This window comes from Nerophis lumbriciformis, linkage group LG24 (genome assembly GCF_033978685.3).
Source record: "Nerophis lumbriciformis linkage group LG24, RoL_Nlum_v2.1, whole genome shotgun sequence".
Classification (NCBI taxonomy): domain Eukaryota; kingdom Metazoa; phylum Chordata; class Actinopteri; order Syngnathiformes; family Syngnathidae; genus Nerophis; species Nerophis lumbriciformis.
In genome coordinates, this window is record NC_084571.2 from 9467699 (window position 1) to 9493884 (window position 26186).

The 26186-nt window shown below is 40.8% G+C and overlaps 1 protein-coding gene and 1 non-coding gene across 6 annotated transcripts; both read left to right on the forward strand.

The window, feature by feature from the left end:
* On the forward strand, positions 1-26175 carry LOC133620208 (GRB2-related adapter protein 2-like). Of its 5 annotated transcripts, XR_009817490.1 has the most exons (8): positions 6190-6338; positions 6724-6827; positions 8638-8729; positions 8799-8918; positions 9076-9241; positions 16200-16280; positions 16351-16564; positions 25382-26175. XR_009817490.1 is itself a non-coding variant. In XM_061981496.1 (7 exons), the coding sequence occupies exons 2-7, from the start codon at positions 6750-6752 to the stop codon at positions 16510-16512; spliced, it is 699 nt and encodes a 232-aa protein (XP_061837480.1). In that variant the 5' UTR covers positions 1-119; positions 6724-6749; the 3' UTR covers positions 16513-18932. The 5 variants fall into 5 exon arrangements, 4 of the variants coding, with proteins under 4 accessions (XP_061837480.1, XP_061837481.1, XP_061837482.1 ...); XM_061981496.1 differs by lacking the exons at positions 6190-6338; positions 25382-26175 and adding an exon at positions 1-119 and having other exon boundaries at positions 16351-18932; XM_061981497.1 differs by lacking the exons at positions 6190-6338; positions 25382-26175 and adding an exon at positions 5-78 and having other exon boundaries at positions 16351-18932.
* trnag-ccc (transfer RNA glycine (anticodon CCC)) lies at positions 252-322 on the forward strand. Its single transcript has one exon. It is a non-coding gene; the product is annotated as a tRNA-Gly (tRNA).
* Positions 26176-26186: the final 11 nt, after the last annotated feature.

The window sequence follows — 26186 nt, forward strand, 5'->3', positions numbered from 1 at the left end:
TTTGACTTTGTTTTTACTCCAATGTTGATTTAGATGAGCGAGCGTTTGTGTCACAGCGACATCCAGCGGTCAGCAGCGGTAAGGACCAAAGATGCGTTTTTGAAATACGTCCGAAAACTGTGAGTTTCTTTCAAGTTTATTGTGTTTTTGGAACGCCTTGATGTATTCATCTGACATCATTTATCACAGTGTGACATTTGATGCCAGTAGTAAAGCTGTGATAATCAAAATATTCTGACCGCAATTTCAAGGCGCCGCTGGTGTAGTGGTATCATGCAAGATTCCCATTCTTGCGACCCGGGTTCGATTCCCGGGCGGCGCACTCTTTTTATCGTCGTCATGACAACTGTTTTTTGTGTGCGTATCATAGAAGCTTTTTTTTTTTTAAATTGTGATATGATTTAATTCACGCATGTCGAATTCAAGGTCAAGGTTGCCACATCACTTTAAATTACCCACGAAAGCATGGAAACAATCAATAAATCAAACAACATCACTCATCCAATAATCAGTCGTTTCAACTTTCTTGATTAGTGTATTTCAATTTTGACAAAAAAATAAAGAAATGTAAAATAAACAAATCCATCCATCCATTTTCTACCGCTTGTCCCTTTTGGGGTGGCGGGGGGTGCTGGAGCCTATCTCCGCTGCATTCGGGCGGAAGGCGGCGTACACTCTGGACAAGTCGTCACCTCATCGCAGGGCCAACACAGATAGACAGACAACATTCACACTCACATTCACACACTAGGGACCATTTAGTGTTGCCAATCAACCCATCCCCAGGTGCATGTCTTTGGAGGTGGGAGGGGCCTATCCCCAGGTGCATGTCTTTGGAGGTGGGAGGGGCCTATCCCCAGGTGCATGTCTTTGGAGGTGGGAGGAAGCCGGAGTACCCGGAGGGAACCCACGCAGTCACGGGGAGAACATGCAAACTCCACACAGAAAGATCCAGAACCTGGGATTGAACTCAGGACTACTCAGGACCTTCGTATTGTGAGGCACATGCACTAACCCCTGTTCCACCGTGCTGTCATCATTCTAACTTGACCCGCCAATTTTAATTTATTTTAATTTAATTTGGCCCGTCCCATCATTTTAACATGGCCCGCCACTTCATTCCGATTTGGCCCACTACATCATTTTAATTCAGCCCGTCCCATAATTTTAATGTGAAACTCCACATAATTTCGTTGTGGCCCGCTTTTTATGTGGCCGAACACATCATTTTATTGGGACCGATCCATTAATTTTATGTGGATCTGAAATGATAAAACAATGTAGGAGTGTCTCTCTGGCTTTTTCTCTCACGCTCACAGGCACACACACATAAACACACACACACACACACACACACACACACACACACACACACACACACACACACACACACAACACACACACACACACACACACACACACACACACACACACACACACACACACACACACACACACACACACACACACACACACACGCATACTGGTTATCATTTGTAATGGGGACCAGGTTTTTGATCATCACTTGTGGGGACCACCCTTTCTACAAGTTGTGGAGGCATACATTTTTTTGAGTAAAATAGCCACAGCCCAGTTAGCTCATACACGTCTTTAAATCTCTGGATTGATGAAGTAATGTTCTGATCATTCTTACTGGAGGAAAAGAGTTAATATGGTTCATGGGGTCCAAATTTAAATAATTTGGCACAATTCACACAAATTTGTACGTGACTACTGAGGACCATTTAAAAAAAAAAAAAGTAAATGTCTCACACTCAAACTAACCAGTAAACATGTTTTATGGGCCAAAGCTTAAAAATCACTTAGGCGTCTTCAGAATGGATCTGACTATCATTTAAAAAGGTTTCCCTTTAGGGGACCTGTTTTTTTGTCCCCATACCGTCAGAGGTCCCCTAAAGGTGACTGTGTAAACAAAGCGATGTCCCCATTAAGTAAGCATTGCCAGAAAACACACACACACACACACACACACACACACACACACACACACACACACACACACACACACACACACACACACACACACTTTCATGTATTTCTTACTGTCTTGAAACCTCCAAAAAATGCCTACCTCTTTAGGACCACCCTTTCTAGATATATAAATATTTGTATTTACAACATTAATAAAATATACATACTATGCAAATATAAAAAAGGTAAGCTTTTAGTAAAAAAAAAATGTTTGTTGAATTCTTTGTTTGTAATTGTTTTTTAATCTTCATTATTTACTTCAAGTTATTACAGTATGTCTCTATATACATATTTATTTATGTATTTTTTATAAATTTTGGCCAAAGGGGGCGCCTTGCAATTTCTTACACACACTTGTTATTACATATGTTGGCCAGAGGGGGAACACTTTTAAAACCGACAAATCCCTCCTTTTTGGGACCACCCTCATTTTGATAGATTTCACCACCAGGGGTGCAAATGAGATCTCTATTTTTTGTTTTTTGTAATGTGCTTAAGGCCGATGACAAACGAGTCACGGACCACAGGTGGCCCCTGTGTCGCACTTTGGGCAACCCAGTGGTAGAAGCTAACTGTTAATGGCCACTATAGTCTTAGTACCGTACATCCTATGGTCACATATGGGACGCGGGTTGTCTTATGTCAGCACATAAGACAACTGGAAGTCGTAAAATCAGCTGTTCGTTTTTTGGGGGATGATTAGGGAATAATAATAATTATAATACATTTTATTTATAAGGCGCCTTTCTGGGCACTCAAGGACACCGTCCAAAATCAAAACAATAAAATCAAATTGGATAAAAACAACAATAATAACAATAACAAAGATAGAGAAGAAAAGATGATTACAATGAATAGGCAGTCAGGAATAGGTGTGTTTTGAGTCTTGATTTGAAGAGGGATATTGAGTCTAAGTTACGAAGGTCTGGTGGCAAAGAGTTCCAAAGATGTGGGGCAGAGCGGCTGAAAGCTCGGGCACCCATGGTGGACAGTTTAAATAAGGGGACAGTGAGAAGGATGGCTGAAGAGGATCTTAGGGAACGTGAGGGCGTGGCGACATGGATCAGGTCAGAGAGTCCTTCTTTAGCTTGTTTTATCTCATATTGCTGCCTTTGCACCTGTCAATGTTTACTTTTGTATGCACATTAAAACAACAAAATATCCTGACTTTGGAGCAATGTTCACAGACTCTAATATTTGGCTCTCTATTAGATGCAATGGTTTTCTGTATTGGGACCTTGATTTATGTCCTAACTTGTTCACCGGTCCTCATATGGACGGTACTTTTCCTTGTTGATGTCTCAAGAAGGGTAGAAATACAAGAACCCCCCCCCTGCCCCACACAGACACACACACACACACACACACACACACAAACACACACACAATCATGTATTTCTTACCTTCTTGAGACCTCCGACAAATGCCTACCTCTTTAGGACCACCCTTTCTAAATATATATAAAGATGTGTAATTACAACATTAATAATATATACATACTATTCAAATATAAAAAAAGCTTGTTGAAGAAATTAGTTGGAATTTCACAAGAAAAAGGTCACAATTTTACAAGAAAAACTTAGAATTTTGGCAGTATTATAATAAAAGTCATAATTTTACTCAACGCAAGTCAAAATGTTACAAGAAAACCTGAACAAACTTGGAATTTTGCTCAATAACAGTTTTGCAAGAAAAGCCTAACATTTTGGCAATTTTTTGAAAAGAGTCGTAATTTTACTTGACAAAAGTCACAATCTTTTAAGAAAACTTTGAAATGTTGGCAATATTATAATAATAATAATCGGAAATTTTACCTGGCAAAATGATGACAAAAGTCATAATTTTACTCAAAAAATGTCACTATTTTACGAGAACGACCAAAAACAAAATGGCAACATTGTAATAAAAGTCGGAATTTTATATGACAACCGTCACCATTTTGCATTAAAAAGTTTTTTCAATTTTATAAGAAAAAAGTCTACACATTGTGTGAAAAGACTGCTTTTAGTAAAAAATTTTAGAATTGTTTTTGTAATTGACATATATATACATATATATATATATATATATATATATATATGTGTATATGTGTGTATATTAATATATATATATATATATATATATATTTTTTTTTTAAACTTTATAGATATAGATAGATATGAATACATATATGTATGTATACATATATACATTTATTTATGCATATATATATATATATTCGTATATGTATGTATATATACAGTATATACTATAAATAAATACAAATATAATCTCTTGTATATATATATATATATATATATATATATATATATATATATATATATATATATATATATATATTAGAGATGCGCGGATAGGCAATTATTTCATCCGCAACCGCATCAGAAAGTCGTCAACCATCCGCCATCCACCCGATGTAACATTTGATCAGAACCGCACCCGCCCGTTGTTATATATCTAATATAGACGATGCAAGGCATTAGTGAGGTTATAAAGCTTTTGCCTGTTAAAGAAAGGAGACTGATCCAATGCAGCACAGACATTCGCGTGCCACGCTGTCACGACCCAGACGCACACCAGTGCGCAATCATATGGGAGCCGCGCTGAGCGCACCTCCAAGCGCGTCTCGCTGCTGTCTATATCAATCAGGGTGAGCCCCACCCCTTTCGTGAGCGCACTGCGCGCGGAGTGACCCCTGTTACGCGCCCCCGGCAACAGGGGTGGCGGGCAGGTAAGCTGCGCGGGCGGAGCGCGCGGAGTGACCCCTGTTACGAGCCCCCGGCCACGGGGGTGGCGGGCAGGTAAGCTGCTTACCTGCTGCGCGTGACGCCGGCCGCGGCGAAGGCGGACGAGGCGGGGTGTCGGTGCGGTGGGCGCGGTGGTGACCCTGGACGTGCGTCGGGCCCTTCTCGCGGATCGCCTCAGCTACGGCTCCCGGTGGGGCCCTCTCGGGGGAAGGGGCCTCGGTCCCGGACCCCGGCGAGGCGTCCCTTCTCCGCTCCGTAAAAGTGTCCATCTCTTTTTTTTTTTTCTTCTGTTGTGGCATATGCTGCAGGTGCCTGCTCGTTTTTCGTATGTGGGTAACAACATTTAACTATGTATATATATTTCCGAATTGGTTTAACTGCCACCCGCCTGAATCTATTTAAAATCTAATTTTTATTTATTTCAACCACCCGACCCGACCCGACCCGCGGATAAAATCTAATTTTTTTTCATTTCATCCGCCCGATCCGCGGATAATCCGCGGACTCCGCGGTTGTGCCCGCAAACCGCGCATCTCTAATATATATATATATATATATATATACTGTATATATTTAAAAACTTTATATAGATAGATATGAATACATATATGTATGTATACATATATACATTTATTTATGCATATATATATATATATATATGTATATTTATATACGTATATGTATTTATATATATATACTATAAATAAATATGAATATAATCCCTTGTATATATATATATATATATATATATATATATATATATATATATATATATATGTATATATATATATATATATATATACTAGTGTGTGAATGTGAGTGTGAATGTTGTCTGTCTATCTGTGTTGGCCCTGCGATGAGGTGGCGACTTGTCCAGGGTGTACCCAGCCTTCCGCCCGAATGCAGCTGAGATAGGCTCCAGCACCCCCTGCAACCCCAAAGGGACAAGCGGTAGAAAATGGATGGAGATATATATATATATATATATATATATATATATATATATATATATATATATATATATATATATATATATATATTTATTATTATTTTTATTTTTTTTCTCAACTTGGGCCGTAGTCCCCTGATCTAAAAAAAGTAAAATGGTTACTTCAGTATAAGTAAGAATTTAGTAAAAAAACAAAACTACAACTTCTGATTTAATTCCAGCCATCCATCCATTTTCTACCGCTTGTCTCTTTTGGGTCGCGGGCGGTGCTGAAGCCTATCTGAGCTGCATTCGATTTAGAATTCCGATGAATAAGAATCGCGATTCGGATGTAAATTCATTTTTTTGTGCACCCTATGACACATCTGTGGTAATGCAAAGTCAGCGTTGAACAAAGCCTCAACGCATTAAATGAGTTTTACTTTGAAAAGCGGAAGTGACTCATGTCACCAAAAGAGGCAGTTACGCGTGCACATTCGCACGCGTGCGTGTGTGTGTGTGTGTGTGTGTGTGCGTGGTTTGTTGAAGCGCATCAACTTGTTGCTTGATGTCAAACATCAGTGTGTTTTATTCCATATTTGAATTGTGCTTCCAACAAGACAGAACGTATCTTTTTGGAGCAAACAAGAAATTGAATTGATCTTCAGCAGGTAAGATGTCCCTCAGGACAAATAGAACAATCATCATTTCCACTGTAGTTTTATTGTATTAAATGTGCATTTAGTCACGTGTCTTCCTGTTAAATACAAAAACAAACTGCAAACTATTGCTGCTAAATATTTGTATTGCTGTTGTTGGAATTTTCCATGCCTTGGTGCTTGAGCTGTAGGGGGCGCTCTTCCTGCTCATGTGACTGTGACATGTATTCAATATGCCTTATCATGTCCACGCCATTCTGAAGTTGAAGATGAACCTTGTGTCATTGGCATGAAATCCCCTCAGACGGTCCTTACCGCCATCAGGAAGTGGCCGTGACGTAATCCCACGTGTTGACACGCAGCTCAGAGACAAATGCCAATGTCTTTGCTCAAACAGGAAGTCGGCGGCTGCGTGTCGCCAACATGGAGGCCAGGGGAAAGTACGACTTCACAACAACAGTGTCGGGCCAGCTGAGCTTCAAGAAGGACGACGTAGTGAAGGTGAGCGGCTTTGGCAGCTCGTCGGCACCTCATGTTCCAGCACCTCAAGAGCTGTGCTGGACAAGCACTGGTGTCTAGCTCACTGGCTAGCACTGCTCGCCACTTTGGGATAACACCAAACAACTGTGACGGATGCACTTTTCATGTAGTTTTCACGTAGTTGTCACAACCTTTTCTTGTAGCTTTCATGTAGTTGTCATGTACAAACGTAGTTGTCTCACACTCTTCATGTAGTTTTATGTAGTTGTCACACACTTTTCGTGTAGTTGTCATGTAGTTGTCACACACTTTTCATGTAGTTTTACGTAGTTGTCATGTAGTTGTCTCACACTCTTCATGTAGTTTTATGAACTTGTCACACACTTTTCATGTAGTTGTCATGTAGTTGTCTCACACGTTTCATGTAGTTTTCATTTACACATGGCAAAAAAGTTGGCACAGGGGCATTTTTACCACTGTGTTACATGGCCTTTCCTTTTAACAACAGTCCGGGGGTCTCCGTTGTGGTGTTTTAGGCTTCATATTGCGCCACACATTTTCAATGGGAGACAGGTCTGGATTATAGGCAGGCCAGTCTAGTACCCACACTCTTTTACTATGAAGCCACGCTGTTGTAACACGTGGCTTGGCATTGTCTTGCTGAAATAAGCAGGGGCGTCCATGATAACGTTGCTTGTATGGCAACATATGTTGCTCCAAAACCTGTATGTACCTTTCAGCATTAATGGCGCCTTCACAGATGTGTAAGTTACCCATGCCTTGGGCACTAATACACCCCCATACCATCACAGATGCTGGCTTTTCAACTTTGCGCCGATAACAATCTGGATGGTTCTTTTCCTCTTTGGTCCGAAAGACACGACGTCCACAGTTTCCAAAAACAATTTGAAATGTAGGACTCGTCAGACCAAAGAACACTTTTCCACTTTGCATGAGTCCATCTTAGATGAGCTCGGGCCCAGTGAAGCCGGCGGCGTTTCTGGGTGTTGTTGATAAATGGCTTTCGCTTTGCATAGTAGAGTTTTAACTTGCACTTACAAATGTAGCGAAGAACTGTAGTTACTGACAGTGGTTTTCTGAAGTGTTCCTGAGCCCATGTGGTGATGTCCTTTACACACGGATGTCTGTTTTTGATGCAGTACCACCTGAGGGATCCAAGGTCACAGGTTTGCTAATTACGTGCAGTGATTTCTCCAGATTCTCTGAACCCTTTGATGATATTACGAACCTTAGATGGTGAAATCCCTAAGTTCCTTGCAATAGCTGGTTGAGAAATGTTGTTCTTAAACTGTTCGACAATTTGTTCACAAAGTGGTGACCCTCGCCCCATCCTTGTTTGTGAACGACTGAGCATTTCATGGAAGCTGCTTTTATACCCAATCATGACACCCACCTGTCTCCAATTAGCCTGTTCACCTGTGGGATGTTCCAAATAAGTGTTTGATGAGCATTCCTCAACTTTCTCAGTCTTTTTTGCCACTTGTGCCAGCTTTTTTGAAACACGTTGCAGGCATCAAATTCCAAAAGAGCTAATATTTGCAAAAAATAACAAAGTTGACCAGTTCGAACGTTAAATATCTTGTCTTTGCAGTCTATTCAGTTGAATATAGGTTGAAAAGGATTAGCAAATCCTTGTATTCTGTTTTTATTTACCATTTACACAACGTGTTGACTTCACTGGTTTTGTTTTTTGTACTTTTCATGTAGTTACACGCAGTTGTGACGCACTTTTCATTTAATTTGAATATAGTTGTCACATATTGTAGTTTTCACGTAGTTGTGGCATACTTTTCACGTAGCATTGTGTCAGATTTTAAGCACACACGGTAACTGGTTGATGGCCGAGATGGACGCGCTTGAAGGCCTGGTTCCAAATAACTACATCGACTTCCGGCTGCCGCGGTAAGACCACCTGACTTCCTTCTTCTTCTTCCCTCTTGCTCCTCTTCACCCGCGTTCTCCGACTTTCAGGTGGTTCCAGGAGCACCTCACTCGTAGCGCAGCCGAACAGCTGCTGAGCTCACAAGATGTCGGACATTTCGTGATACGAGGATGCCAAAGTTCACCCGGAAACTTCTCCATCTCCGTCAAGTGAGTCCGGTGGTTTTGTTCGCTAGCTAATTCCTGTTTCCGAGTGGGATTGCAGCGATGCTAGCTGTTAGCTCACCCAAACAGTGCGTGTGTGGTTTCAAGCTAACACTTAGCATGCTAGTTGCGTTAGCGAGCTGACCTGTGAACTCTGAAGCAGACACGAGAGCGACGTGCAACACTTCAAAGTGACCCGGGACCGGCAAGGCCATTACTTCTTGTGGTCGGAGATGTTCACCTCGCTCAACAAGCTGGTGGACTTCTACAAGACCACGTCCATCTCCAAGACCAGCCAGATCTACCTCCACGACACCAGAACCCTCTCGGTACGTCTCCTTAAAGCAGTGGTTTTCATCTAGTCTGCCGTGAGATATTGTTTGGTGTGCCGTGGGAAATTATGCAATTTCACCTAATTGGTGAAATTGCATACCCCATACTCTCTGTGCTCAGAGAGTATGGGGTATCGGACTGTCTGATTGTGGCAGTCCGCTCCCTGTATGATCAGTGCCAGAGCTTGGTCCGCATTGCCGGTAGTAAGTCGGACACGTTTCCAGTGAGGGTTGGACTCCGCCAAGGCTGCCCTTTGTCACCGATTCTGTTCATAACTTTTATGGACAGAATTTCTAGGCGCAGTCAAGGCGTTGAGGGGATCTGGTTTGGTGGCTGCAGGATTAGGTCTCTGCTTTTTGCAGATGATGTGTCCTGATGGCTTCATCTGGCCAGGATCTTCAGCTCTCACTGGATCGGTTCGCAGCTGAGTGTGAAGCGACTGGGATGAGAATCAGCACCTCCAAGTCCGAGTCCATGGTTCTCGCCCGGAAAAGGGTGGAGTGCCATCTCCGGGTTGGGGAGGAGATCTTGCCCCAAGTGGAGGAGTTCAAGTACCTCGGAGTCTTGTTCACGAGTGAGGGAAGAGTGGATCGTGAGATCAACAGGCGGATCGGTGCGGCGTCTTCAGTAATGCGGACGCTGTATCGATCCGTTGTGGTGAAGAAGGAGCTGAGCCGGAAGGCAAAGCTCTCAATTTACCGGTCGATCTACGTTCCCATCCTCACCTATGGTCATGAGCTTTGGGTTATGACCGAAAGGACAAGATCACGGGTACATGTGGCCGAAATGAGTTTCCTCCGCCGGGTGGCGGGGCTCTCCCTTAGAGATAGGGTGAGAAGCTCTGCCATCCGGGAGGAGCTCAAAGTAAAGCCGCTGCTCCTCCACATCGAGAGGAGCCAGATGAGGTGGTTCGGGCATCTGGTCAGGATGCCACCCGAACGCCTCCCTACGGAGGTGTTTAGGGCACGTCCGACCGGTAGGAGGCCGCGGGGAAGACCCAGGACACGTTGGGAAGACTATGTCTCCCGGCTGGCCTGGGAACGCCTCGGGGTCCCACAGGAAGAGCTGGACGAAGTGGCTGGGGAGAGGGAAGTCTGGGCTTCCCTGCTTAGGCTGCTGCCCCCGTGACCCGACCTCGGATAAGCGGAAGAAGATGGATGGATGGATGGATGGACTTAATTGGTCTGAAAAATAGAGGTCGAGAGGAGCCAGATGAGGTGGTTCGGGCATCTGGTTAGAATGCCACCCGAACGCCTCCCTATTTTTTCGATGGATGGTCGAAAAAATATTTTTTGCAAACCAATAATTAAAATCCACAAACAATGTGCCGTTGTAGAGTGTCTGTGCTGTCTGTAGATCAGCAGAGTAACCATGTAATACTCTTCCGCGCCAGCAGGTGGCAGCAGGTAGCTCATTGCTTTGTAAGCCTACTTTGAGACAAGAGAATTAATTATGGTTATGGTTTGAAGTCATATCAAACAATTGCGTCAGGTATTTGACGAGAACGACTTTATATTGTCAATATAGGCTATTGAGTTTCGTTTTTTAACATTTTCTGCTGGCGGTGTCATCTATTGGTTACTCCGGTCACAAGACAATACCGGAACCATTGTAAGGGGAACTTAAAGGCCTACTGAAATGCGATTTTCTTATTTAAACGGGGATAGCGGGTCCATTCTATGTGTCATACTTGATCATTTCGCGATATTGCCATATTTTTGCTGAAAGGATTTAGTAGAGAACATCGACGATAAAGTTCGCAACTTTTGGTCGCTGATAAAAAAGCCTTGCCTGTACCGGAAGTAACAGATGATATGCGCGTGACGTCACAGGTTGTGGAGCTCCTCACATCCGCACAATGTTTACAATCATGGCCACCAGCAGCGAGAGCGATTCGGACAGAGAAAGTGACGATTTCCCCATTAATTTGAGCGAGGATGAAATATTTGTGGATGAAGAAAGTGAGAGTGAAGGACTAAAGGGCAGTGGGAGCGATTCAGATAGGGAAGATGCTGTGAGAGGCGGGTGGGACCTGATATTCAGCTGGGAATGACTAAAACGGGTGGTATCGCTTGGTTGGTAGAGTGGCCGTGCCAGCAACTTGAGGGTTCCAGGTTCGATCCCAGCTTCTGCCATCCTAGTCACTGCCGTTGTGTCCTTGGGCAGGACACTTTACCCACCTGCTCCCAGTGCCACCCACACTGGTTTAAATGTAACTTAGGTATTGGGTTTCACTATGTAAAGCGCTTTGAGTCACTAGAGAGAAAGCGCTATATAAATATAATTCACTTCACTACACTAAAACAGTAAATAAACACAAGACATATATATACTCTATTAGCCACAACACAACCAGGCTTATATTTAATATGCCACAAATTAATCCCGCATAACAAACACCTCCCCCCTCCTGTCCATATAAACCGCCAATACAACTCAAACACCTGCACAACACACTCAATCCCACAGCCCAAAGTACGGTTCACCTCCCCAAAGTTCATACAGCACATATATTTCCCCAAAGTCCCCAAAGTTACGTACGTGACATGCACATAGCGGCACGCACGTACGGGCAAGCGATCAAATGTTTGGAAGCCGCAGCTGCATGCGTACTCACGGTACCGTGTCTGCGTATCCAACTCAAAGTCCTCCTGGTAAGAGTCTCTGTTGTCCCAGTTCTCCACAGGCCAATGGTAAAGCTTGACTGTCATCTTCCGGGAATGTAAACAATGAAACACCGGCTGTGTTATCCGGCACACCAGTCAGGGGGTGCATTCTACGGCGGGGGTGCATTATCCGGCACAACACCTGCCGCAATACACAGCTTCCCACCTACAGCTTTCTTCTTTGCTGTCTCCATTGTTCATTGAACAAATTGCAAAAGATTCACCAACACAGATGTCCAGAGTACTGTGGAATTTTGCAATGAAAACAGACGACTTAATAGCTGGCCACCATGCTGTCCCAAAATGTCCTCTACAATCCGTGACGTCACGCGCAGGCGTCATCATACCGAGACGTTTTCAGCAGGATATTTCGCGCAAAATTTTAAATTGCACTTTAGTAAGCTAACCCAGCCGTATTGGCATGTGTTGCAATGTTAAGATTTCATCATTGATATATAAACGATCAGACTGCGTGGTCGGTAGTAGTGGGTTTCAGTAGGCCTTTAAGGGCGGGGGACACAGGATTTGATGACATGTGTTGTGTGTTGGACACCTGGAAGTGGAAAAAGTAAGAGTGGGAATAAAAGGCAGAAAAAGACAATAAGCTTTCTTTGGGTGTATTATTAAGCTTAGATTGCTAAAAAGTGACATTTTTGGCACACAACAATGGCGATGAGGATGGGATAGTGTCCCCCTGGATTTTTTTCAATGAAAAAAATGTGCTTTGGCTCAAAAAAGATTGAAAAACATTGCCTTAAACAAAGGGCAACACTTGATTTAAAAACACTGTTTTTAATAAAACACTATTTAACAAACACTTTTTCATGAAGAAAAATAGTTTATTTAAATACACTATTTTAGAAAACACTTCCTTTAAAACTTTATTCATAAACACTTAATATTAAAATCACTGCATTTAAAAACACTTTATTGTAAGAATACACTTAAAACCACGTAAAGAAATTGTTCAAAATAAAAATTCCTATTTAAAAATACATTATTCCAGTAATACCTTGAAAAACATTTGATTTAATGAACACTTTTTAAAAATGCACATATGTTATGGAGAGAAAAATACATTTTAATCCATTGTATTAAAAAATGTTTGTATTTAAATACACTTTATTCATTAAACATCTAATTTAAAAAAATTATTTAAAGAAAATATGAATTAAAAAAAAAACATGAATGTCAAACACTTTGCTTGAAAACACTTGAGAAAAAAAACACTATTAAAAATTATTTTAAAACACTGTATTTATTATCACTTAATATTAAAAACCTTTGTATAAAAACATTTTAAATACACTTGAATGTGAGTGTGAATATTGTCTGTCGATCTGTGTTGGCCCTGCCATGAGGTGGCGACTTGTCCAGGGTGTACGCCACCTTCTGCCCATGTGCAGCTGAGATAGGCTCCAGCACCCCCCGCAACCCCGACAGGGATAAGCGGTAGAAAATGGATGAATGGATGAATGATTTAAAAACACTTTTTTTCAAAAAAATCCACTTCAAACACTTTTTTGAAATAGTTTGTTAAAAAAAAACGTATTTCTCATACATATTATTAAAAAGCACTATTAAACACTTTATTTCAAAAATATTGTATTACAAAAACACTTTCTTCACTTTCTTATGTAAACACTTTTTAAAAATAAAAATGTTTTTATTTACTAACACTTAGATTAAAAATACACTCTAATTAAATACACTTTTTATAAAAAAAAACAAAAACATTTATAAACACTTATAAAAATATTTATTTTATATAAAGAAATATATAACATCTAATACACCTTTTTCAAAACCACTTTAATCATGAACACTTTGTTTAAAAAACACTTTTTATAAAATTTATTTTAAACATTTTATGAAAAACATTTTTTTTAATGCTTTTCATTAAAAAACAACAACATTTTTTTTTACAAAATCACTTGTTATAGATACTTTATTCCAATAATACCTTGGAAAACATTTGATTTAATAAACACTTTTTAAAATGCACTTTATTCCAAAAATATTTATGAAGAAAAAATAAAAAAAAATTAAAATTAAAAAAACTTTATTCATAAACATCTAATTAAAAAAATATATTTAAAAAATATTAATTAAAAAAAAACATGAATTTAAAACACTTTACTTGAAAACGTTTAAGAAAAAAAAACACTATTAAACACTATTTTAAAACACTTAATTTATTATCACTTAATATTAAAAACCTTTATACATTTTTTTTAAATACACTTGATTTAAAAACATTTTTTCCAAACATACACTTCAAACACTTTTAAAAAAATAGTTTGTTAAAAAAAAAATTCTAATGCATATTATTCAAAAACACTATAAACATTTTATTTAAAAAAAAAATATTTTTCTTACAAAAACACTTAAGAAAACATTAGAATTTTTTTTATTTATCAACACTTACACTAATAAAAGTGATTAAATACACTTTTTGTAAAAAAAAAAAAACATTTAAAAACACTAAATACACAAAATATTTATTTAATTTTTTTAAATATATAACTTCTATAACACCTTTTTCAAAACCATTTTATTTATGAACACTTTGTTTAAAAAACACTTTTTCTAAACTTTATTTTAAACATCTAATGAATTTTTTTTTTTAATGCTTTTCATTAAAAAAAAAACATTTATTTACAAAATCACTTCTTATAAATATTTTATTCCAATAATACCTTGGAAAACATTTGGTTTAATAAACACTTTAAAACTACACTTTATTCGAACATTTTTATGAAGAAAAAATGCACTTTATTCCAAACATATTTATGAAGAAAAATTTTATTTTATTAAAAAAAAAATTGTATTTAAATACACTTTATTCATAAACATCTAATTATTATTATTTTTTAAACATGAATTTAATAAAAACATGAATTTAAAACACTTTGCTTGAAAACATTGAAGAAAAAAACACTATTAAACACTATTTTAAAACACTTTATTCATTATCACTTAATAACAAAAACTTTGACACAAAAACATTTTAAATACACTTGATTTAAAAACACTCTATTGAAAAAATCCCACTTCGAACACTTTTAAAAAATAGTTTGTTTAAAAAAAACATATTTTTCATACATATTCAAAAACACTTTAAACACTTTATTTAAAAAAATATTTTATTACAAAAACAATTTAAAAAAATAGGAAACAATTTCTTATGTAAACACTTAAAAAAAAATATATATATATATATATATATAACACTTAGATTAATAACACTTTAATTAAATACATGTTATGTGCAGGAGGAGAAGACGGCACAGACAACAGGGCAGTCATATTTAGCTCTGTTTATTCATATACATACATTATACATATATATAAATAACAAATAATAATATAAATAGACAAGGGAAATGTGGTGTGACTAAATCCAAGAGTGTGTATGTGTATGTGTGAATTAACTGTTGTGTGTTACCGGAGTGTTGAGCGAGAGGTGGAAGTCCCGGAGGGGAAAGGCAGGCTCGAATGTCCGTGAGACAGGCGGGTAGTCGGGGGTATAGCGAGACGTCAAAAGGTCCGTGTCCAGGCGGGAAGTCGAGATCCAAGGGGCAGCCAGAGAACCAGAGGGGAAACACAGGGGAGACGAGACGCACAGCTTGTCACGCGAGAACAAAGGGGTAGCTGCAAGGAACAAGAAAGGGAGAACACAAGACCAATCAGCACGACGGGGGGGAAGAAAAACGGAGAGAGAAATGCATAGAGCTTTGTTAGTTGGCTTACTGTACTCAAACAGAAGACTACGTTCTGGCGCCAGATAGCAGGTTGTGCAGGCTTTTGAAGGCGGTCCTCTGATCAGCCGCAGGTGCGCTGATTGCTGGAGATTGATTGCAGCCTCTTGCTGCCGCCGGACTGACACGCGCTTGGCGCGCTCCTGTAACTGCGCTTCTGGAGGTGCGCTCCTGGAGGTGCGCTCATCAGAGTGTACAGATGAGTGCGCATTGGCATGCGCCCGGGCCGTGACAATACACTTTGTATGAATTTTTTATTTTTGTTAATGCTTTTTAGTAAAAAAAAACGTTTTATTTACAAAGACACTTAATTTATAAATACCTTATTACAAAAACACACTTTGAAAACGCTTTATTCAAAACACTTTATCTGGAAAAAAAAACACGTAAAAAAACGATTAATCAAGAAAATAGTGTCAATTAAAGCCCTTTATTAAAAAAACGCTTTATTTAAAAACATTTTCATTCCAAAGATTTAAAAACATTCTTAATGCTGCCTCTTCTTGAAGTTGAAAGTTGTTCTGCAGGCCCAGAAGCTTCAGGAGGAGCCGACTCAGTGCCTGGTCCGAACAGGAGGGAGCAGTGCCGACACGACACGCCCATCTCAGGTCAGACCCCACCCCTCCACAGTCTGACCACACCCCTTCACGAGCAACATCGCCTACGTGCATTCTGCAGGTTAAGGCCATGTACGACTTCACCGCCGAGGAAGACGACGAGTTGAGTTTCTGCGCCGGGGACATCATCGAGGTTATGGACAGCTCGGACACGTCGTGGTGGAGAGGACGGCTGAGGGACAAGAGCGGCTTGTTTCCCAGCAACTACACCAAACACCTGTGACGCTTCAGCATAGGCCACGCCCCCACGCTGTGCAGCCACTCCTTTAACCAAGGTGCTCTTTGCTACACGTGAGCTCATGTAGTTTTCACATAGTTGTCGTGCACCTTTCATGTAGTTTTCACATAGTTGTTGCATACTTTTTATGTAGTTTTCACGTACTTGCTGCATACTTTTCATGTAGTTTTCACGTAGTTGTCATTCACTTTTCATGTAGTTTTCATCTAGTTGTCACATACTTTTCATGTAGTAGTAGTACTTGTAGTTTTTACATACTTTTTATGTAGTTTTCACATAGTTGTCGTGCACTTTTCTAGTAGTTTTTACATAGTTATTGTGCACTTTTCATGTAGTTTTCACAGTTTTCACATACTTTTCACGTAGTTTTCACATAGGTGTCACATACTTTTCATGTAGTTTTCACGTAGTTGCGCTCTTTTCATGTAGTTTTCATGTAGTTGTTGCATACTTTTTACATAGGTGTCACATACTTTTCATGTAGTTTTCACATAGTTGTCGCACACTTTTCATGTAGTTTTCATGTACTTGTCACATAGTTGTCGCACACTTTACATGTAGTTTTCATCTAGTTGTCACATACTTTTCATGTAGTTTTCATCTAGTTGTCACATACTTTTCATGTAGTTTTCTTGTAGTTTTTACATACTTTTTATGTAGTTTTCACATTGTTGTTGTGGACTTTTCTAGTAGTTTTTACATAGTCATTGTACACTTTTCATGTAGTTTTCACGTAGTTTTCACATACTTTTCACGTAGTTTTCACATAGGTTCACATACTTTTCATGTAGTTTTCACGTAGTTGTTGCATACTTTTCACATAGGTGTCACATACTTTTCATGTTGCTTTCACATAGTTGTCGCACACTTTTCATGTAGTTTTCATGTACTTGTCACATAGTTGTCGCACACTTTTCATGTAGTTTTCATCTAGTTGTCACATACTTTTCATGTAGTTTTCTTGTAGTTTTTACATACTTTTTATGTAGTTTTCACATAGTTGTCGCACACTTTTCATGTAGTTTTCATCTAGTTGTCACATACTTTTCATGTAGTTTTCTTGTAGTTTTTACATACTTTTTATGTAGTTTTCACATAGTTGACGTGCACTTTTCATGTAGTTTTTACATAGTTATTGTGCACTTTTCACGTAGTTTTCACATAGTTTTCACATACTTTTCATGTAGTTTTCACGTAGGTGTCACATACTTTTCATGTAGTTTTCACGTAGTTGCGCTCTTTTCATGTAGTTTTCATGTAGTTGCGCTTTTTTCATGTAGTTTTCATGTAGTTGTTGCATACTTTTCACATAGGTGTCACATACTTTTCATGTAGTTTTCACCTAGTTGTCGCACACTTTTCATGTAGTTTTCACATAGTTGTCACACAGTTGTCACATACTTGTCACATAGTTGTCACATACTTTTCATGTAGTTGTTGGCCACAACTACATGAAAAGTATGTGACAAGTACATGAAAACTACATGAAAAGTGTGTGACAACTATGTGAAAACTACATGAAAATGATGTGACACCTATGTGAAAAGTGCAACAACTACATGAACAGTATGTGACAAGGACATGAAAACTACATGAAAAGTATGTGACAAGTACATGAAAACTACATAAAAAGTGTGTGACACCTATGTGAAAAGTATGCAACAACTTGTTGCATACTTTTCATATAGTTTTCATGTACTTGTCACATGCACTGTAGTTGTCTAGTCTTTTTCATGTAGTTTTACATACTTTGAACGTAGTTTTCGCATACTTTTCATGTTGTTTTTACAAACTTTTAACGTAATGTCACATACTTCAGAGGTACTTTTCACATAGTTGTCACATACTTTTCACGTAGTTGTCATGTACTATAGTTGACCCATATTTTTTATGCAGTTTTCCCATAGTTGCCATCTACTGTAGTTGTTACGTACTTTTGTCATATAGTTGACGTGTAGTTGTCATGTAATTGTCCGAGCAGAAAAATCCAAGTAACTAAAACTAAAAGTGTTTTTAAACTTGTCAGAAAATTTACTTTTTGAAGTGTGAACGTTACCTGGAGATGTTTGTTATTGTTAACCACAATAAAAGTGAAAATAAAATTATACTGTTTTATGTAGCAAGTTAAGTTGAGCTTGCAGACTGCAACCATGCTATTTGTTTCATGACATGCACAGGAAATGGGAACTTTTATTTTGAAAAAGAAAAGGTGTGAGGCTCACCCGGCTTGTGCAACGAGGAAGTGGTTTGTTTGTGGCTCATCCTCCTCGCCTGCACTGCTTGCACTAATGTGTGTGTGTGTGTGTGTGTGTGTGTGTGTGTGTGTGTGTGTGTGTGTGTGTGTGTGTGTGTGTGTGTGTGTGTGTGTGTGTGTGTGTGTGTGTGTGTGTGTGTGTGTGTGTGTGTGTGTGTGCGTCACATCCGCATTTCTTCTTATCTTCATCAGTCATGTTGTGTTTCTGTACATTGATCAGTATAATGATGAATGTATTGTATTGATTACGGTATGGTTAAATATATTGATAAATTTGATGATGAATGTATATTATATTATAATATTCATATTTACTTACCACTACTACACAGTTGGAGTAGTAAGTCCACAGGAACACATGTGTATTTACTACACCTACTCAGTACAAGTAACAAGTACCCAGGGACACGTGAGTACTCACCACTACTACCCATTAGAAGAATTAAGTACAAAGGAACATGTGTGCGTTTTTACTCCTACTACCAAATAGTAGTAGTAAGTACACAGGAACACTTGTGTACTAACTACTACTACTCAGTACAAGTAGTAAGTAAGCATAGCTTACTGTGTACTTACTACTACTACTACTCCTACTACTACTACTACTACTACCCAGTAAGAGTAGTAACTACACAGAAACATATGTGCACGTATCACTACTACCCATATGGATTAGTAAGTACACATGAACAGATGAGTACTTACTACTACGACTGGCTACAAATAGTTAGTACTCAGGAACACTTTTGTGCTAACTACTACTATCCAGGAGTAGTAGTAATTACACAAGAACATGTGTTTATTTACTATTAATATCCAGTACAAGCAGTTAGTACTTAGGAACATTTGTGTACTTACCACTTCTACCCAATAAGAGTAGTAAGTACACAAAAACGCATAATAACTTACCACTACTGCCCAGTTAAAGGGGTTAAGTACACACGAACCTATGCGGACTTACCACTACTACCCAGTAGAAATGGTAAGTCCACATTAAACCCATGTGGACTTACCACTACTACCCAATAGTAGTAGTAAGTACACTTGAACACATGTGGACTTACCACTACTACTCATTAATAGTAGTAAGTACACTTGAACACATGTGGACTTACCACTACTACCCAGTAGAAGGGGTGAGTATACATTAAAACGTGTACTTACCACTATTACCCAATAGTAGTAGTAAGTACACATGAACACATGTGTGCTTACCACTACTACCCAGTAGCAGTAGTAAGTACACAGGAACATGTGTACTTACCACTACTGCCCAGTAAGAGTAGTAAGTACACAGGAACACCTGCGGACTTACCACTACTACCCAGGAGAAGAGATAAGCATACATTAAGACAGGTGTGTACATATCACTACTACCCATATGGATTAGTAAGTACACATGAACAGATGTGTACTTACTACTACGACTGGTTACATTAGTAAGTGCTCATACTTGTGTACTTACTACTACTACCCAGGAGTAGTAGTAATTACACAATAAAATATGTTTATTTACTATTAATAGTCAGGTACAAGCAGTAAGTACTCAGGAACACTTGCGTACTTACCACTTCTACCCAATAGTAGTAGTAAGAACACATGTGTATTTACCACTTCTACCCAATAGTAGTAGTAAGAACACATGTGTATTTACCACTACTAACCAGTATAAGTAGTAAGTACTCAGGAACACTTGTGTACTTACCACTTCTACCCAGTAAGAGTAGTAAGTACACAAAAACACATGCTGACTTACCACTACTACCCAGTAGAAGTAGTAAGTACACATGAACACGTGTACTTAAACAGAGGGCATAAACATATTTATTTGTGTATCTAATTTGACACGAAGGTGTCCATGTAAAGAATGTCCCTCAGATGGATCAATACACATGATCACGTTGTCAATAGTGATGGGATCAGGGGGATCGTGACAAATAATAATTCTGTGAAAGTGACAAGGCAGAGAAAGAAAAGTTTGCTTCCAATTGGACACGCTAATAACAAAAGTCCACTTGAAGAGCTCAAGGTCTGGTTGCCTTCGGGTCCTGTTGCCATGGTTACCTGACAGCACAATGTAAAAGCCACCCTGTCATCGTAGTGAGCAACGTCGCAGAGGGGAACTTGTTCGCCAGCTAGCTTTGGCACATCCAGCCCTAGCACGCGGCTTAATGCAAGATGCGGGCTTTCATTGGGTGTGGCAACAAAGGAACGTGTGCCTTCCATTTTTTCACCTGCGCCCATGATGGTGATGACGATGAAGATGACGAGTCCCGCCCACAAAGCCATCATTAATGGTGCACACGTCAAAAGGTCAGAGTTCACAAATACATGATGTGACAAACTAAGCGGCTGGCAGAGATCTACTTCCTGTGTCGCTGTGTCAAAGAAGAACATATACAAACCACAGAAACTAATATTATTCCTTTGACTTCCAATGACAACGACCTTGTTGTTGTTGCCAGCATCTAAAACGGAAATGTCTGCTTAGAGACCCATTGTCCTGTTTTATTTACATTGGAAAGAAAACACTTTCTTCTACTTTCAAATAAAGAAAAATAAATGCAGTAGAACTGAATATAAAGGTATACGATTGTTTTAAAGGTACATGAACATACATAAAAGTATATGAATAAATATTAAGGTATACGATTGTACGATCGTTTAAAGGTATAAGAACATACATAAAGGTGAATGAACATATACAAAGGTATACGATTGTTTAAAGGTATGTGAACATACATAAAGGTGTATGAACATATACTGTATAAAGGTATGCAATTGTTTAAAGGTATGTGAACATACATAAAGGTGTATGAACATATATAAAGGTATGCAATTGTTTAAAGGTATGTGAACATACATAAAGGTGTATGAACATATATAAAGGTATGCAATTGTTTAAAGGTATGTGAACATACATAAAGGTATATGGACATTTATAAAACTATTTGAATGTTTAAAGGTATGTTAACATACATAAAGGTGTATGAACATATATAAAGGTATACGTGTTATGATCCGCTGCCCGGATCATATTTTTGTTTTTGTTTTTCAAGTCACTTGTGTTTTCAGCACCTCTTGAGTTTGTTTCTGTTGCCATGACGGCAGATTATAGTCACCTGCCTCTGGTTAGTGTCCCGGACGCGCACCTGTTGCCCGGGCACTAATCAGAGGGCTATTTAGTTTACGCGCTGGCCTCATTCGGTCTGTTGGTTTTGTTTGCTCCTACGCAACAAGTTACGCTCCTAGTTTCGCTCATAGTTTACATTTTGATATTAGCATCTTTGCTACCCTCTTGTTTTCCGTGCCGTGGTGCACCGCGCAGCATTTTGTTCTGCAATCAGAATAAATCATTTATTCTCACCTGCAAGCCGCTTCCTGACATCCCTCTGCATCTTGAAAAGACGACCTCCGGCATCACAATGCCTCGATGACGTAACTGAAAACCAACAGCAGACAGTCTCTTCGAAGAGGGCGTGGAGGATTCCGGCTACGGGACGTGGCTGGTCTTAAAGGCGATGGAGAGAGAGACTCTCCAGTATTCCCCTTTGGAGCGCGAATACCTTTTGTGGGGGCCTGACGGTTCATTGGTCCATATCGACTCCATCTGGCCCGGGGATGTCCGCTCACAGCCAGCCCGTACGCGTCAGCGAAAGCGGAAGTCAACCAAGAAGACTTCGGCTCGCGGCAAAGACGCACCTATCCCACAATTCTTCCCTCCGGAACACAGTCAAGCAGCCCAGGATTTCCCTCCTCCGATGTTTGGTAATCCCATCACTCACTTTGCCAAACAGTTCACCGATTGGGCTGTCAGTCAGCTGGAGACCCGCGCGGATGACGTCATCCCGTCCACTGGTGATGACGTCATAGACGAAGACATTTTTTTAAATTCAGTCAACTCTTTCTGTCAGCTGCCTCCAAATGACTTTAATTCAACAATTAAATACTATCAGGACATTTTTGTTAATTCTAGGTCTAGTCAGTCCCACTCACCTTCTGACATTCAAGCTCAGCCCCCAATTACTTTGGCCCCACCCCCTAAGGCTCAAGCTCCACCCACTCCTCTGTCTACTGTGCCACATGCTGCTCTGCCTTCTCCACTTCCTGTTCCAGCCCAGTCATCTTCCGAGACACCCCTCGAGAAGTACAGTCCTGCTTGGGTGGATGAGTGGTACCGGAAGGTACTGATTGAACTAAAACTTGAGGAACAATCCCAAGCGGCAAAGGACACTCCGCATGCTATTGAAGAGCAGAATAGAGGTTTTGGACAATCAAAAGGGGAGGAGCCTACCCCCCTCCTCACCTCCTCCCTCCCACCCCTAAAGACTGTTCCAGACTGCACAAGACGCGTCTGGGATCCGCTTCTTGAGGGGGGGGGCTAGTACTGGGTGCTTTGCTAGTGGGCAGGCACAGCTGCGCCCAGCCAAACCCAAACCTCCATGCCGGCCTCCGCCACCAGTCCTCCGGCATGCTAAGCCGCAACCCCCTGCCCGGCCGCCACCACCGGTTTTTCGGCATGCTAAGCCGCAACCTCCTGCCCGGCCGCCGCCACCAGTCCTCCGGCATGCTAAGCCGCAACCCCCTGCCCGGCCGCCACCACCGGTTTTTCGGCATGCTAAGCCGCAACCTCCTGCCCGGCCACCACCACCAGTCCTTCGGCGTGCTAAGCCGCAACCCCCGGCCAGGCCACCTCCGCCAAAGTCACGACCAGCAACTGCTCCAAGTCTGGTTCCCACACCAGCAACTGCTCCAAGTCTGGTTCCCACACCAGCAACTGCTCCAAGTCTGGTTCCCACACCAGCACCTGCTCCAAGTCTGGTTCCCACACCAGCACCTGCTCCAAGTCTGGTTCCCACACCAGCACCTGCTCCGCCCACGCCGGCAGACGAGCCGCCTGCTCCGCCCACGTCGACGACGACGCTTCCTGTTTCCACTGCGACGACGACGCGTCCTGTTTCCACGGCGACGACGACGCGTCCTGTTTCCACGGCGACGACGACTCCTCCTGTTTCCACGGCGACGACGACTCCTCCTGTTTCCACGGCGACGACGACTCCTCCTGCTTCCACGGCGACGACGACTCCTCCTGCTTCCACGGCGACGTCTGCTCTCTCGCCCTCATCGTCGTCTCAGCGACCTCGAGTGGTCTGGCTGCGCAAGCGGCGCTCTTGGAGGTTTGTGTATGGACGCCAGTGGCGCAAACAGCAGCGACACCCGAGACGTAGTCGCAGAACTCTCCGGCTGCTGAACTTCTGGCGCCACTCACGCCCACCTTCTCGGCAGCCACGAATGTGGCCTTTCCGTGGTCGCCCGCCTCGCCTCCGGCAGCGGCGTTCCATTCGCCGCCGCCACCTGACTCGTCCCCGGTGGATTCGGGGACACGTGGCCTGGCGACCCTCCGCCAAATCCTCCCTCCACCCTCCCTTGACTCTTGAACTTTGTCATAGTCGGGGGGGTTTTAGTTTTGCCAGGGGACATCTGGAATCTGTCCCTTAAGGGGGGGGTACTGTTATGATCCGCTGCCCGGATCATATTTTTGTTTTTGTTTTTCAAGTCACTTGTGTTTTCAGCACCTCTTGAGTTTGTTTCTGTTGCCATGACGGCAGATTATAGTCACCTGCCTCTGGTTAGTGTCCCGGACGCGCAACTGTTGCCCGGGCACTAATCAGAGGGCTATTTAGTTTACGCGCTGGCCTCATTCGGTCTGTTGGTTTTGTTTGCTCCTACGCAACAAGTTACGCTCCTAGTTTCGCTCATAGTTTACATTTTGATATTAGCATCTTTGCTACCCTCTTGTTTTCCGTGCCGTGGTGCACCGCGCAGCATTTTGTTCTGCAATCAGAATAAATCATTTATTCTCACCTGCAAGCCGCTTCCTGACATCCCTCTGCATCTTGAAAAGACGACCTCCGGCATCACAATGCCTCGAAGGCGTAACAATACGATTGTTTAAAGGTATAGGAACATATATAAAGGTGTATGAACATATATAAAGGTGTATGAAAATATATAAAGGTATACCATTGTTTAAAGGTATAGGAACATACATAAAGGTGTATGAACATATATAAAGGAATACTATAGTTTATAGGACAAGGGAACAAACATAAAGGTGTATGAACATATATAAAGGTATACAATTGTTTAAAGGTATAGGAAAATACATAAAGGTGTATGAACATATATAAAGGCGTGCGATTGTTTAAAGGTATAGGAACATAATAAAAGTATGTGAACATATATAAAGGTATACAATTATTTAAATGTATAGAAACATAAAGGTATATGAACATATATAAAGGTATGACTGTTTAAATGTATATGCATATACATAATATATGAAGTTATGAATGTATATAACGGTATAAAGGTATATGAAAGCAAAAAGGTATATCAATGTATAACTGTGTTTAAATGTGTTATAAAACGGTATATCAGTGTACAAAGGTGTATAAACATGTAAAGGTATACAACGGTAAACGTATACAGGTATATAAAAGTATAAAGGTATGTAATGCTAAAATGTTTATAAACCTGTAAAGCTCTAAGAACATATATCCATCCATCCATCCATTTTCTACCGTGTATTCCCTTCAGGGTCACTGGGGGTGCTGGAGCCTATCTCAGCTACAATCGGGCGGAAGGCGGGGTACACCCTGGACAAGTCGCCACCTCATCACAGGGCCAACACAGATAGATGGACAACATTCACACACACTAGGGACAATTTAGTGTTGCCAATCAACCTATCCCCAGGTGCATGTCTTTGGGGGTGGGAGAAAGCCGGAGTACCCGGAGGGAACCCACGCAGTCACGGGGAGAAAATGCAAACTCCACACAGAAAGATCCAAAGCGCAGGATCGAACCCAGGACCTTCGTATCGTGAGGCAGACGCACTAACCCCTGTTTCACCGTGCTGCCCTCTAAGAACGTATAAAGAAAATATAAACTTCTAATTATATATGAACGAGTGAAGGTGTATAAACGTACGAAGGTATATAAACATATTGTTGCATGTTAATGTGCGGATCGTTTCCCCGAGATGCCAACGGAAAGGTAGAAAAATGATTTATTGTCCATAAATCAGTCAAAATAACAAACACAAGACAAGTGTGCCGAATGCACGGGGAGCTAAGGCAAAAAACGAGCACTCGAAAGCTTAGTATAGAAAGAGAAATCAAAGGAGTGCTAATGTAACTCATACAGCCAGACCAAGGGTGGCAAAAGGCAGGTATATAGCTCTCTGATTAGTGCCCGGGAGCAGGTGAGCGTCCCGAACACTAATCAGAGGCAGGTGAAAATAATCAGCACCCATGGCAACCAAGAAACACAAACCCCGGGGTGCTGAAACAGGACTAAGGGAGTCTTAAACTAAAACAAAACATGATCCGGGCCACGGATC

Excerpts from the sequence above, each read along its gene's own strand:
- LOC133620208 (XM_061981496.1), top strand. The coding sequence starts at position 6,750 with ATGGAGGCCAGGGGAAAGTACGACTTCACAACAACAGTGTCGGGCCAG. Across the intron at positions 8,730-8,798 it reads ATCGACTTCCGGCTGCCGCG|GTGGTTCCAGGAGCACCTCA; the intron begins GTAAGACCACCT and ends TCCGACTTTCAG. Across the intron at positions 16,281-16,350 it reads ACACGACACGCCCATCTCAG|GTTAAGGCCATGTACGACTT; the intron begins GTCAGACCCCAC and ends TGCATTCTGCAG.